Here is a 16410-nt window from a genome sequence, read left to right as displayed (position 1 = left end):
ATAACGAGAATAATAATAAAAACAACAATGCTTTTGCCAGACACTTTTCTAAACACCTTGCTTATTAATTTAGTTAATCCTCATAATACACCGAGAGTTCTTTCCTAATTTCCAGGTGTGAAACTGAGGCAGGTATTTGCAGCATGTCATATTTCAAAGCCAGAATTGTGTTTTTTGTCTTTGTTTTTTTTTTTTTTTTTTTTTTTTTTTCTTAGAGCCAGAGCTTTAACCACTGTCTGGAACTAATTTTGTAGCAATTATTTCTAGTCCATTAAACCTTGCATTATTGTTTGCACCTCCAGGTCTCAATATCAATCTCCTTCTCTTTTTCACCCTTCTTCCCTCTCCCTCTCTTCCTTCTTCTGCCTTTCCCTCTCCCTCTCCCTAGGTCACAGTCCTCAGTTCATGTCACATTATTATATAGTTTTTTATGAAGCAGGTTTTAGTCTGAATTGTTTTTAGTGTTTCTTCAGTTTCATTGCTTTAGTTTTCATCTTCTCAGAGCTCCAGGTATAGCTCCCTTGGAGATGAAGATGTTACCTATCTTCTACATCTTTCATTTTCTGTCAAAACTTTTCAACTTTCTGATTTTATAGTAGTGTTTAATTCTTTCCTTTGCTTCTATTTCTCTTCTTTTATCTATTTAGTCTTGTGTTATTTCTAGTTTATTCTTCATTTATGATATAAACTATTTCCACTTCATTCCTGAGCTCTGAAGTTTTTACATGCTCCTCTAATTTATTGATTCTTATATAACCCATTTCTATTTCTGATACATTTTCCTCTTTTATTACTTTTCTAATTACATACTTTCTTCCACTCACTTTAATATTCTGTTTTTCTGCTTTGTTATCATATATTTCTCTCCTGCTTTCATTTTCTGTCAATATATTATTTAGTTCATTTTCCTTTTTTGTTTTCTTATTTAGTATGCTTGCATGAGGTTCAACACAATCCGTTTCTCTTTCTATTGTTTAAATGATTAAGTTTTGCCTGTGCTTTTAAGAGGTTTCTGTTGGAATAGACTGTTCAGCTTGGGTAGTGTCCTTGGTTTATGCTCCATTAGGATCTTGCTTGAGGCAGTTTTTCCCCTCTCAGGAAGGGACTTACCCTTAAAGAAGGACATTTTTGTTGTTTCTCTTTTGCTTTCTGAGGTCCTGGAGTGCTTATGCTGCTGTAGTACCTTCAGCTTTTTCCTCAGACATTGTATGGTCTCCATTGTTTATTTCAGAATCATTCATGATTTGAAGCTTGTATAGTCTTGTCCAGTTTTATGTTTTTTTTTTCTTTCTTTTGTTCAGATCATTGAGAATTCTATGTTAGAGGTCATCTATTCTTTTGAGAAGTACTTGCTTGAAATTCCTATGTTCTAGGACTCTTGGAACCATCTGAATTTTCCTTTTTCCACAATCTACCCCACACAGGACCCAGCAGAATTCCTGCTATGTTCAGTGTTTTCAGAAACCCACTTTTTATCAGCGTTTATTTATTTTTGGGAGAGAGACAGAGCATGAATGGGGGAGGGGCAGAGAGAGAGGGAGACACAGAATCGGAAACAGGCTCCAGGCTCTGAGCCATCAGCCCAGAGCCCGACGCGGGGCTCGAACCCACGGACCGCGAGATCGTGACCTGGCTGAAGTCGGACGCTTAACCGACTGTGCCACCCAGGCGCCCCAGAAACCCACTTTTTTTTTTTTTTTTTTTTTTTTTTTTTTTTTAAATTTTTTTTTCAACGTTTATCTATTTTTGGGACAGAGAGAGACAGAGCATGAACGGGGGAGGGGCAGAGAGAGAGGGAGACACAGAACCGGAAACAGGCTCCAGGCTCTGAGCCATCAGCCCAGAGCCCGACGCGGGGCTCGAACTCACGGACCGCGAGATCGTGACCTGGCTGAAGTCGGACACTTAACCGACTGCGCCACCCAGGCGCCCCAGAAACCCACTTTTTAAATAGGGTTTTTGTAGATCGCCTGGATTGTGGGGATATTTTAAGAGTTTAGGGTTTTTTTTTTTTTCTTTCTTTTTTTATACTAGGCATTCTGACTTGTTTCTATAGGAGAATTAGGTGAGGTTACTCATCTAAGCCATTGGGGGGAAATGCAAGTCATAGAAACACTTCTGCTCTGTTTGTGGGAATGTGCCTAGTATATTTTATAGAACAAAATACTGGAGTTTAGTCAGATTAAGCATGTGAATACTTTATGAAGCAAAATTAAGCTCATATGCATATTCCAAAGAAATTCTCACACACCTTTTTCACTCCAAGATGGATCCAGTATAGGTTAAAAAAGATCTCACTGATTTATAGCTAACTTTTAACCCAACAACAGAGAATATACACCCTTTCCATGTAATGCTTATAAGTCCTGACCAAAAATTTACCCACTACGAAATCCTTCATTGAATTCTAAAATGCAGAAATAATACAGGGGCGCCTGGGTGGCCTGAGCATCGGACTCTTGATTTTGGTTCAGGTCAGGATCCCAGGGTCATGGGATCAAGCCCTATGTTGGGCTCCATGCTGAGTGTGGAGTCTACTTAAGATTCTCTCTTTCTCGCTCTGTCCCTCTCCCTCTGCGCATCTCCCCTGCTTGTGTGCTCTCTCCCTGTCTAAAATAAAAAAATATAAAATAAAGTAAAATAAAATAAAATAAAATAAAAATACAAACAATGCAAATAAAAAGAGAAATTAATATCAAAGTTAAAGGCTGGAAAAAGTAAATGGATTAAATATGCAAATGAATCAGTTTTAAAAAATTAAAAAAAAAAAGAAAAAACAATTAAAATTATATGCCCAAATAAAATGAAAAAGTGAAGCAAAAGCAGAACTAAAAGTTCCCTTCGAAATACCTTCTTACCTATAATCTATAAAAAATAACTCAGTAATATCAAGGAGGATGCAGGTGAGAGGAAGGAATCCTTTGTGAAGTGGAACATTGAATATTGATTAAATTTCCATAATACCCTAAGCAATCTACAGATTCAGTGCAATCCCTGTTTAATTCCTATGGCATTTGTTTTTCAGAAATATAAAAAAAATTCTAAAATGTATATGGAATCTTAAAAGACTCCAAATAGCCAAAATAATTTTGAAAGAGAAGAACAAATTTGGAAGATTTGCAATCCTGTTTTCAAAATATAATACATTGTATATATACGCCACATCTTTATCCGTTTATCAGTTGATGGTCATTTGGGCTGTTTCTGTAGTTTGACTGTTGTAGATAACTCTACTATAAACCTTGGGGTGCATGTATCCTTTTGAATTAGTATTTTTGTATTCTTTGGGTAAATACCTACTAGTGCAATTGCTAGATTGTATGATAGTTCTATTTTCAAAATTTGAGGAACCTCCATACTGTTTTCCGTAGTGACTGCACCAGTTTGCATCCCCACCAACAGTGCAAGAAGGAAAAAGTGAGAGAGAGAGAGAGAGAAACAGAAACCGAAACCAAGACTCTTAGCTATAGAGAACAAACTGATGGTTACCAGTGGAGAGGCTTGGGTTAAATATGTGATGGGTATTAAGGAGTGCCTTGTTATGAGCACCAGGTGTTGTATGAAAGTGTTGAATCACTGTATTCTACACCGAAACTAATATTACACTATATGTTAACTAACTGGAATTTAAATAAAAACTTAAAAAAAAAACAAAAAACAAAAGCAACAACAAAAATATAATAACAAAGCAACAGTAATCCAGACAGTGTGATACTGGCATAAAGATAGAAATACAGAGCAGTGTAACAAAATACAGAGCCCAGAAATAAGCCCTTGTGTATATGGTCAGATGTTATTCAACAAGGGTCCAAAAACATACAATGGGGAAAGGACAGTCTCTTCAACAAATCGTGTTGTAAAACTGGATATCTACATGCAAAAGAATGAAGTTGGAGTCTTGTCTCACATCATACATAAACCTAACTCTAAATGGATTAAAGACCTAAAAGTAAGATCTAAAACTATAAAACTCCAAAGAAAACATAGGGGGAAAGCTTCAAGAATTGGATTTGTCAATGGTTTCTTGGATATGACATCAAAAGCATAGGCAAGAAAAGTAAAAAATAAAGGGAACTACATCAAACTAAAAGAAAACTTCTGTGCATCAAAAGAAACAATCAACAGAGTGAAAAGGTAACCTATGGGATGGGAGAAAATATTTGCAAATCGTATGTATGTAAAGGGTTAATGTGCAGAATGTATAATGAAATTCTACGACTCAACAACAATAAAACACATAACCCAATTAAAAATGGGCAAAAGACCTGAACAGATAATACTACAGAGAAGATAAACAAATGGTCAACAGCATATGAAATGATACTCAAGATCACTAAACATAAGAGAAAATAAAAATCACAATGAGATATCACCTCATGCCTGTTAGGATGACCACTATCAAAAGAATAGAAAATACCAAGTGTTGGCAAGGATGCAGATAAATTGGAACTCATGTGCACTCTTTTTGGGAATATAAAATGGTACAGTCATTATGGAAAATAGTATGGAGGTTCCTTAAAAAATTAAAATGGAATTATCATATGATCCAAAACAATTGTATATGTCCAAACAATTGTATATGTCCAAAAAATTGTATATGTCCAAAGCAATTCAAAGCAAGATCTCAAAGACACTTCCACATCCATGTTTATAGAAGTATTATTACAGTAGCCAAGAGGTAGAAATAACTCGGATATCCATTGATACAGAAAATGTGGTATATATCTACAATGGAATGTTATATAGACTTTAAAGAGGAGGAAATCTTGACACATGCTACCACATGGATAAACCTTGAGAACATTAGGTTAAATGAAACACTCCACTCATAAAAAAGCAAAAACTGTGTTATTCTACTCATATGAAGTACCTAAAGTGGTCAAGCATAGAAAAGATAGTGAAAAGATGGTTGCCAAGGCCTGTGGGAGGGGGATGGAAAATGAGTGTTTCATGGTTCTAGAATTTTAGTTTTGCAAGCTGAAAACATTTTAGAGATGCACAGCCAACAACAGAATAGACTTACCACTATTGAACTGTACACTTGAAATTATTAAATAGGAAGTACGGTTATGTGTTTTTTTATTACAAAAAGTATAATTTCTTACTATAGCTTCCATCAGACTAAAACCAGTTGGGTACAAGGTGAATACACCGATGCCCACAGGTTCACTCTGTTGTAATCTTCTCATAATTTTAGTACTATGGAGAGAGCCACTAAAAATAAGTCAATGAATGCTAAAGCAAATTCTTGAATGAATTTGGGCATTTGAATGAATATGGGCATTAATAGATAAATGGTGAAAGGAGAACAGAAGATACTAAAATCTATGTAATTTAACATTTTCAACAAAAAATAATCCTGCCCTAGTATATTAAATATGTTTTCCCAATAATATGGAAGGCAAATTTAAAGAGAGGCCATACAAACAAATATAAAAAATTATTCAACTCCTCTACACAAAACTGTTTAGTTATTGTTAGATGACCATGGATACCATTAAATCTTTATGGATACCTATATTGTCTGAATGTTGCACAATGAACATGCATTAATTATAAAATAAACAAAGAATTATTTTAAAGTAAAATTTAAAAAGGAAAGGTGTTGTATACATTGCTTTTCCTGGCTTTAAAATCAGGCATATTTGGCTTATACCTTTCCATGACTACCCAGTTGACAAATGCAATGACTGAGCTGTTAGTCATGTAGAGGTGTCAGGAAAGACAAGATAACTCCCTGAAAGTATCAGAAGGGCAAAAGACATATCAACATTTTTAAAAGGAAAGTGTAGAAATGAACAGAAAAAGCAGTGGAAATGGTATTTTATTCAACTCCATTTCTTGATGGAAAATTTATTGGAATTAATAATTGATCAAATTGCAAATGTTTAAAAATGCCTAGGGTAGTAGTAGTTTTGTAGAGAACAAATAATGTCAGACAAATTCAATTTATTTTGTGATGGAGTGAGTGATAAGGGAGAAACTGTACATTTAATAGATTGGAAATTGAGTCTTTGTGTCCCACATTACAATTGCCTCAAACTAGGTATGGTATTAGGTAGGTGCATGTACCCAAAGGGCAGTGATCAACAGTTCATTGTCAGGATCAGAAGATATAATGAATATTATTTCTTTGCAGTTGTCATAGTTCTGTATGTAATAATTGTATACGGGATTGAAAGCCTGAATAGAGAATGCTTTTTGGTTGAAAACGACAGGCAGTTAAAATGACTTGCTGGAGTGGAATAGTGAGAATCTGATGTCCTCATTCTACATAGAAATTATAGACATATTACAAATAACTTTTTTTCAAACAGTACAGTTTATTCTAAGATAATTGTCTTCAGGGAAATTATAGTATATACCTGAAAAAAGTGATTGTAAATGACTCTGTGCAAACCATGCAGTATAGCATTCATTCAGCCACTATGTGGGTAAGCAATGTGATCTTACTTCAGAAAGATTTTTTAATAATTCCACATGAGCCAAGTAAACGATATGCTAAAAGATTATCTTTGGGAATACTACAGGGATTTTATGTAATGTATGTGAAATCATTTTGGGAAAGATACTAATTATAAACAACAACAAAGAACAAAGCTCTTACATGCAATACAGTATTGCTTTTACCTCCAGAAGTAGTCAGATCTTCAAAAAATGTTTCAAAGCAATATAAATTAATATGAATTGAGAATTTCCATACTTAACAAATATCACCACCTTTCCTTTACTCCAAAATTACAGAAACAACATTTTCTTGTTCCATCTGACAAAACTTTAAAAAGCTGTCTTAATATCTTTATTTTATTTATCCTTTACCCCCACACATAAATATGCATGCACATATATATTCACTTTCTAATTGCTCATTTTTCCCATCAGAATATAGATTCCATAAAGGCAGGGACATTTTCTTATTTTCTGCTTTCTGTTTTATCTGTGGTACCCACAATAGAGGTTTAAGAGTCTTTGTGGAATAAATTAATTTTAAAATGAAAGAATAGATAAGTAATGTACATTTGCTCAAAAACATCCATTTTGGGAATATTCTCATAAGGCAAAATTAGTAATTCCTCTTAAACATATGGACAGATAATTTCATGTTGATGAATATGAATGATAGCATTTACAGATTTAATCCTTTAGAAGACTTTGCTATGACCCCCTTTATAATTGCCTTGAAGTTTTGTTAGAATATAAAATAATATGCTATTTATCATTACTATCCTATTATAGAGAATAGGAATAATTCTTAGTAAAAATAAAACATATAGCCTTAAAATATATTTTATTCTATTTATTGTCCTTAGGAAAGTTATGTTTGCTTAGATATTTTAAATAATTAAATGGCATATTCTTCCTCCCTTCCTTCTTCTTCGGTTGTAGATGTTAAAAATTAAGTTCATCATTTGTTTCATGGCAGGCAGTCACATCCTCAATGATAACTTTTTAGTTACATTTGACAGAGGTCATCTTAATATATGGTAGCATTCACGTAGCTGTTAACAAGGTGGTGTTTAGTCCTACCAAGATTCTTCAAAATCTTTTTTAAGAAGTCAAGTAATAAGAACAATCAGCATTATTTATGACTTCTCATTTCACTTACTGTTTTTTTCTTGTGAATTTTTTTTCAGAAATTGAAAAATTTCAAGGTTCTGATGGAAAAAAAGAAGATGAAGAAAAGAAATATCTTGATGTCATCAGCAACAAAAACATAAAGCTCTCAGAAAGGGTATTGATTCCTGTCAAGCAATATCCAAAGGTACTACAGTATATGCTTTGTTCCCATAGAATTAAGTAAAAATGATAAAAATAAGACTTGATGTTTCATTCATTGCCTTTCATGAAATCAATATTTAAAGCTTCATTATATTAGTATACACAAGTAATGATACTGATATAGAAGAAAGAGAAGTCTTTGAAAGTACACTGATGAAAACAGTTTTCAACTAAAGACCGTAGCACTTTTATTCTATGAATATGTAAAACATAATTAGATATTTTAATCATTCATTTAACATGTAAATGGTTCAACAATTTGTCCAAATATGCACGCTCACTTGATTATGTTTTGGTTCATGTTACAGTGCATATTCCTATTGTAATAAAGAGTAGAATTAATGAAACTAAATATACAGCATTAGCCAATCCACAGGAAATTATTATATGCAGGAAAGCAATCTAGTCTTTATTAGACACTTAGATTATAACCTGTAGTCTTCTGTAGTCAGGGTTCATTTATAAAAATAATTATGATACTGCTCTCTTGAGAGTAATTTTTCACTAGACATTTTCATATCATATGACGTTTGTATCACCAGAATCATGATTATAAGATAGAGCATTCAGTGGCATGGTTTCATCACTTATATTCATAAATTCTACTGGGTAAAAGGAGTTTCTTTTCTTTTCTTTTCTCTTTTTTAATAAATTACATATCAAACAATGGAAACTCAGATTAGGTGGTAATTTACTTTCTGAAGAGTGAATCGTAAACAATGACCGTGTAATTATCCTAATAGTAAAGATTACAGAAATAAATGCTCCAGTTTACCAATTGTCTTCTAATATGATAAATTTTAATAAGTATAATTAAGTAGAATACTGTGTTTGTAATTATTTCAAACAGGAATAAACTGTTGTAGCCCACCAAACCACAAAATTTTAACTTTCAGGTGAGGTTTTTGGGCATACCAGTTCTTGGTTTTTGTGTTTTGTTTTTATTTTTGTTTTAGCTAGACTTACTCTATTACAGAAGAGGTGCGTTCAATAGATATATATTTTACACTTAAGTTTTGTTAGATTTATTTCATAATCATGTTTTTATGAATATTAAATTGGGTTGCAAAATGTACATGAATATGTTTACTTAGTAATGAAATATGGTAGAAATATGGGTATTAAGAATGTCTTTTTTAAAGGAATTTGATTAATTAACCTATTTTGAAGTACAAGATCAGTTCTTTATATCATATATTTAACTATTATATAACTTGATCCTGTTTCTCAGAATAACACTTGTCTGTTCGCTGGATATGGGAAAGCCAGTGACAGACTCAGTATCTCCTTCTCAATAAAACGTAGCTGTATATCTCTGACCAAATCAGGTTGGGAAGGTGTGAAAGGCTTTTCAAATTGTGGTGGTTCTTCAAATGGCAGTATGAGTGATTTTTTTTCAGTTTTTATTTATTTATTTTGAGAGACAGAGTGTGTGCGTGCATGTGTGAGCCAGTGGGGGAGGGTCAGAGAGAGAGGGAGAGGAAGAGAATCCCATGCAGGCTTCCTGCTGACAGTACTGAACCCGGTGTGGGGCTCCATCCCATGAACTGTGAGATCATGAACTGAGCCGAAATCAAGAGTCAGACCCTTAACCAACTGAACCATCCAGGAACCCCAGTATGAGTGATTTTATACTGAATATTGCAATAGTCTATATTTGATGCATAATGGTAAATATTGAAACAAGAATACTGTATAGTGTCTAATTTTTGTGTGTGATTTAATTTCATGATTTATAGAAAGATAATCAAATAACAAAACTGCTTATTTGTATTGAAACAGACCATATCTCACCAGCAAATTCATGTATCTCCTAGAATTTTTAGAATCACAAAATGGTTAAGCCGGAACTAATCTTCAAAATCACAGACTATACAAAACTTTTATCTTGCAGATGAGGTAATTGGGAAATTATGAATCAGTCAAAGACATATCTTTGTTGCAGATGGAGATACCTAGAGGTTGCTGTTATTTTAGTTTCTTCACTTTTTGTGAGTCATTGCATTTTTAACTTGACTGATATGCTCACATTTTTTGTTGTTGTTTTGTTTATTTAGTTTTGAGAGAGAGAGAGAGAGCATGAGCAGGGGGGGGCAGAGAGAGAGGGGGGAAAGAGAATCCAAAGCAGGCTCTGTGCTGACAGCAGAGAGCCCATGTAGGGCTTGAACTCACAAACCTTAAGATCATGACCTGAACCAGTGGGACGCTCAACCACCTGAGCCACCACCTGAGCCCCTGCTCACATTTTTGTATTACTTGTTCATGTGAAAGGAATGGAAGAATGTGAAGAATGAGAGCTCCTAAAGTTAGTAGTTTTATGGAATACTATCAAATAACAACTTATGCCTTAGAAAACTTACCATTTTTAATTGATGAATAGAATGCTAAACCACTTTAAATTATTTTTAAAGGGACGTGCATTTCATACACCCCGTTATCACAATGAGAGAACTCTTAAGAGCCCTTTTACAGAAAAAGGTACTGAGAAACAGAACAGAATCATCTATCAAGTTGACCTACATTTGCTGTTGTTTGCTTTTATACTATAATAGATTAAAACCAACTTTTTGAAAGCTGTGTTTGTTTCAAAAGTGGTGATTCTCTCCTGCTGAGTGATTATTGCCTACCTCTCACAAAAATATCAGTGGGGTTAAGATTACAGTCACTAGACTTGAGCCATATTTGATGTACATTTGGGGCTATAAAATGTGTGGTGTGTGTGGTGTATACTATGAACTGTTGAGCAGAACACAGTCATATTTATGGGTTTAAAGTTTAATCTTTTATAACAAAAAGTGACTTATCCCTTGGGGGGTACATTGGAGAAAGACCTACTTTTCATGACTTCTCTCAGGGCCATCTCTCCACTTGATGCCTGCTGTCTGTTTGAACTGGTAATTAGTGTATCGATGACACAGCCCTCTCCAACAAAGGGCATTAAATAACTATGGGAATTCTTGAGGAAATGGCCTTATCCTGACTTTAAGACATGACCTTTTTTGGATAGATTTTATTTCAATTAGTCTCCAGTTTCAAGTTGCTGACTTATTTAATACAAGGGATTGAAAGAAGTTTAAGATTTTGAATTATGGAAAATATAAGAATGCTGTTCAAACACATTAAGAATGATTTTATCTAGCTCTAGTGCTTTATGTTTAATCACTTAATTTGCGAAAATATGTCGTATTACCAAATTATTATAATGAACAGCTTTTCTTATTTGTTTTCAATATTTTTGTTTGTAACAAGATTAGCAAAGAGATAGGCTTTGCACATCGATTGTTTGCATTTACAGATGTTTCAGAATCAGTGCAATTATTTCTTGATAGTCAAGTCTTCAAGGAGGTATTATGTGGCGGTGTGTTTCTCTGTCATCTTAAGCAATTCATGCAGAAGGCCTGGAGAGATTCATGCAGAAAACTCACCGTCCTTAGCATGAACTCTTTCTCCTTAAATCCACACACACTGTATTTCATAGTCCAATACGCATTTGTTTTTTAAAATTTTAACATCTCCAACAGGTACACATATTATAATCAGAATCGTTTTACAGTCTCTATCAGGAAAGCAGTGGTCATAACTCATTACTGTTGTCTGTGAACATTGCACACATAAACTTGACCGTGCCTTCTCATATCCAGTTGTTTATTGTGTTGAAAAATGTGGATTGAGTTTTGGTTGCTGCTTAAAATGTCTTCAAAGATTGCAATATGATTTAGTATTGACTTGCCAAGCTATTACATGTACCAGAAAAGAATAGAATCATAGCTTGGGCTATAAACTTTATATTAACGAAGGCAGTATTCATCCTTGGAAGAATGAGAAAAATGCCATGATTTCTTGGTTCTCAATAAGCAAGTTTCTTACAGGACCTAAGGAACAAAGATACATATAAGTGGCTAAGTCTGTATTCTGCTTTGTTACTGCTAGACATGCAAAAGGACCGTCTATCACAAGCGTAGACAAATTGAGAGCACATGAGAGGATGGGAAGGCGGCCTCCGCTTGTGGGGGATCTACTCCTTGCTTTTGCAACTACACCTGTTTGGCCACCTGGGCAATCCAACCTCTCAACGCCTTTTAAAAATATCTTTTGATGTTGCCTTCAGAATCCTCTGAAATGCATCAGACCTTTCCTTCAATTAAATTTGCCTCAAGGCCCACTTTTTAGTTCTCAACTTGAGCTACTGCCAACTTTTTAAAGCTGTAGATCACCAGGAGTGTAAATCGGCCCCAAATTTGGCCCCTTTTAAGATCAAACATGGCCACGTTCCCCAGTACTGCTTTTCAAATCAATTCCTTATGTAGATTAATGCAGAAAATTAAAGTTCCAAACTATGTTCAGAAGCACCACACTTGCCCTCTAGTTCATCTTACTCTGCTCAGTCCCAGAGAGAGGGACTGCTTTTGTACCTGTCTGGAACCAGTCTCTGAAACCTGGTGTGTCTTCTCACAGAACTTGTTTCTTTCTTTATACCCCAAACTACAAAAACCCAAATCCAAATTCTTGATGAGTGTTATCTTTCTAACTTTATAAGTAATCATCAGATCATTTAAGAATAAGTAGTAGAGATCCAGGGTTACTAACTGTGGAAGCTAGGACTGTATTTCAAAGCCAGTATCACCACCTACGATCTTGGAAACACCTCTCTATTTTTCTAAGCAATGTGGTTTTCTAAAAGCCATTCAGAAGCTTACATCCTAAACCTGTTTTATCTTTACCAGACAGAGACTACTGCATGGTGTTGCTTTTTGCTTTTCTAAAGGAAAGGGAAGAGAGGATTGATCGAGCTTTGTGATTTCAATTTCACTCATATCAGTTTCCTAGTCTCTCACCTGTGAATGTAAATCTCAATTGGAAAATAACATGACACTCAGATTCACATTTTCTACAAGAAAAAAAAAATCCAAAATGCTATGGACTGCATTCTCTCTAGTAGAATGGCCTGTGAAATAACTGTTTTCTAGCAAAATTTAGAAATTTTCAGTGATGTTATGTCTTGTCCTTGTCTTTTCCAATGACCTTTTAACTGATGCCTATCCTGTGCATGTATGTATGTGTTTTTTAAAGTTTATGTATTTTTGGGCGCCTGGATAGCTCAGTCGGTTAAGCTCAGTCTGACTTTGGCTCAGGTCTATGAGTTCATGCCCTCCATTGGGCTCTGTGATGACAGCTCAGAGCCTGGAGCCTGCTTCGGATTCTGTGTCTCCCTCTTTCACTTCTCCTCCCCCTCTCACACTCTGTCTCTGTCTCTGTCTCTCTCTCAAAAATAAATAAACATTGAAAAAAACCCGAAATTTATTTATTTTGAGAGAGAGCAAGTGGGGAAGGAGCAGAGAGAGAGGGAGAGAGAGAATCCCAGGCAGGCTCTGCACTGTCATCATGGAGCCTGATGTGGGTTTTGAACTCATGGACTGTGAGATCATGACCTGAGTTGAATCAAGAGTCGGACGCTTAACCGACTGAGCCACCCAGGCACCCCTTTCCCATGTGTTTAAATATTATTTTCTATTTAGTACTTAAAATATTTTTTGTCTCTGTGCAACACCTGTGTCTTCCTAATCCTGAATTATGTGCTTCTCACCACATCCTTTTTTTATGGGCTCAGCACAACCTCACAAAATTTGTCCTTGAAATAATCTTTCTTTACTATATCTAGATCTCTTAGAGAATAGTAAGTCTGTTTTAATTTCTTGTTTCCTTCTGCCAGGTTATTTCACATTTACCTTCAAATGGAAAACTGAAAACTACTTCAAAAGGATCATTAAAATGCAAGTGCCTTTTGAAATGTATCCAAACCTGTATCCCAACTCAAGGGTTCCTTGAGGGTGAAAAGATCATCCACCTCATATTCCCTTCTGTAATCTTGCCATTCTTCATTTGCTTATTTGTTCATTTATTTGTTTAAGTCAGTGAGCCTTGAGTAAGTTTCTTTGCACCCATTAGAATACAGATGGTTTTTCTGTCATTTCTTCTGTTGTTGCAGTAGATGTGGCTTCTTACATAAATAGATCTTTAAGAGACTAGAGAAGAAAGACAACTTAAAATTAAGAGACAGTACATTACCAATCAAATGGATTCCCATATTATTACTGACCTTGAAGGACTTATTGACATATAGAAGCAAGTGAATTTGATATAAATTCAAGCACTGTATATATTAAGATTAGCAGAAAAGCACACTTTCTTTGGAAAGGATACAGGAATTAAAAATTAACAACCAAACATCTAGATAAGGGATTACTGTTACTTGTAATACTAAGTTAGAACCTGACTATAACCAAATTTTGAAAGAAATTTAGATCGATGTAGAAAAATTGTGACTTTTTTTGGCTTTTTCAGATTTAAGTGATTGGTAAATTTATGTAACACATTTAAATGTCTACCATGTTATAAGAAGTGTTCTTAAAAATATATAGCTTTCACAAGGATATCAGAAAAAATAAAACATTGTAAGAATTCAGTTATGAATATCAATGCAAGAGCTTTAAATTATTACCAAATGTTGTGTACCTGTGTTCATATCATCATTATTTACAATAGCCAGAAAGTAGAAATAACCCAAATATCCTCAACAGATAAATCAAAAAACAAATGTGTATATGTATATATATATATATATATGTATGTATATGTGTGTATAAATATACATACATAACAATATTATTCAGCCTTAAACAGCAATGAAATTGAGCTACATGTTACAAATGGATGAACATTGACAGCATGTTAAGTAAAATAAGTCAGACACAAAACGACAAATATTGTATAATTTCACTTATATGAGGTACTCAGAACTGGCAAATTCAGACACAGAAAGTGAAATAGCGGTTACCAGGGGCTGTGGAGAGGTAAAATGGAGAGTTATTGTTTAATGGATATAAAATTTGTCTTTAGCATGATGAAAAGTTCTGGAAATGGGTGTGGTGATGATTGCACAACATCATGAATGTACTTAGAGTCACTGAATTGCACATTTAAAAATAGGTTAAACTAGGTCACCTCGGTAGCTCAGTGAGTAAGCCTCTGACTCTTGATTTTGACTCAGGTCGTGAGTCGGGCTCTACACTGACAGGGCAGAACCTGCTGTGATTCTCTCTCCCTCTCTCTCTCTGCTTCTCCCCAACTTGTGCATACCTCTGCTCTCTGTCTTTCAAAATAAATAAACTTAAAAAATAATTAAAATAGTAAATTTTATATGTATTTTATCACAGTAAAAATGATGTTATAAAAATACTAGCAAATGCATTTAAATGGCACATTACAAGCAAAATAAATTACACCCAAATGTGTTTTATTTCAGGGATGCAAGACTGGTTTAGTACTGAACCATACTTTTAAAAATTTACTGAATTTTAGCATCAATCATTTGATAACATAGATTTCCCATTCCTTGTGAAATAAACATAGACATATATTCTATAATGTATGTATAATGTGTAATCAGAGTGAAGAAATCCTTTCTCAATAAATGTTGGAAAAATAACTAGTGAGGCATTTAGGGGCAAGGGAAAAGTAAGACTAAATCCCTAACTCATCTTTTACACCAACATAAATCTCAACTGGCCTAAGATTAAATGCAATAAAAAAAGTAGAATATATTATGGGAAATTTATTTCCTAACATTTAATTGAGGTAAAGCTTTTCAAAAAGAAATGGAAAATACTAAAGCCATAAGTAAACAATTAAAATATTTTGTAACATAAAACTAAAACTTCTGTACAGGGAAGAATGTATCGGTATGACTTTTTGAGAAATATTTGAAACACATAACAGAAAGTGCATTTTCTTTATATGTAAGGGGCTCAATTTTTCTATTGGACAAGAAATTAATGATACTGACACATGTACTATTTAAAGCAAATAGAAAAAAGTCCTGAATCTTACTTATTAGAAAAATCAAGTCAGATGAATTTGAAATGCCTGTTTTCTATCAGACTGACTAAGAAGTTTGATTATAACCAAAAATAATATTAGGGTATGGGGAAAAATACACTCCATAACCTGTTGCTCAGAGCATTGAGATTTGGGGGAGCAATTTTGCAAAGTCAATGAAAATCACAAAGGCACAGACTTTTGGAAACAGTTGGATATCTAACAATTAAGAATTATATATTTACACACATATGTAATGTTAAGTGAAAGCATAAAATATTATAGTTTGTTCCTCTTGAGTATAGAAAGAATCCATTTATGTTTATATATATATATATACACATACATGTTTAAATATATATATAGTATATGTATAAGATGATAGATTATAAGTAAGGAAGAAGGCCCTTTTTTTATTGTAGGCTCTTTGTGCTGTTTGAATTAGTTACTATTAACATGTCATCTTCCTAATAATAAAGGTATGTTAAAAATAGTTTGGATGCCTGGGTGGCTTAGTAGGTTAAGTCTCCAACTTCGGCTCAGGTCATGATCTCACGGTTCATGGGTTCAAGACCCGTATCAGGCTCCGTGCTGACAGCTCAGAGCCTGGAGCCTGCTTCTGACTCTGTGTCTCCCTCTCTCTCTGCCCCTCCCCCATTGCGCTCTCATTTTCTCTCTCTCTCTCTTTCTCTCTCTCTGTCTCTCACTCTCTCTCTCTCTCTCAAAAATTAACAAAAAAATTAAAAATTTTTGGGC

At 34.2% G+C, this 16410-nt stretch overlaps 1 protein-coding gene across 18 annotated transcripts in view; it reads left to right on the top strand.

The window, feature by feature from the left end:
• KHDRBS2 (KH RNA binding domain containing, signal transduction associated 2) overlaps positions 1 to 16410 on the top strand; it is a 631853-nt gene that overhangs the window by 96921 nt on the left and 518522 nt on the right. For all 18 annotated transcript variants that reach the window (XR_006717294.1, XR_006717303.1, XR_006717302.1 and 15 more), the window contains exon 2: positions 7635 to 7762. Coding sequence is in view for 7 of the 18 variants with exons in the window: in XM_045498652.1 (XP_045354608.1) it covers positions 7635 to 7762 (128 nt within the window). In the remaining 11 variants the exon portion in view is untranslated. The remainder of the gene's footprint in view (positions 1 to 7634; positions 7763 to 16410) is intronic.

Source organism: Leopardus geoffroyi, chromosome B2 (genome assembly GCF_018350155.1).
Source record: "Leopardus geoffroyi isolate Oge1 chromosome B2, O.geoffroyi_Oge1_pat1.0, whole genome shotgun sequence".
NCBI lineage: Eukaryota > Metazoa > Chordata > Mammalia > Carnivora > Felidae > Leopardus > Leopardus geoffroyi.
This window is presented reverse-complemented; position numbering and strand designations above follow the sequence as displayed.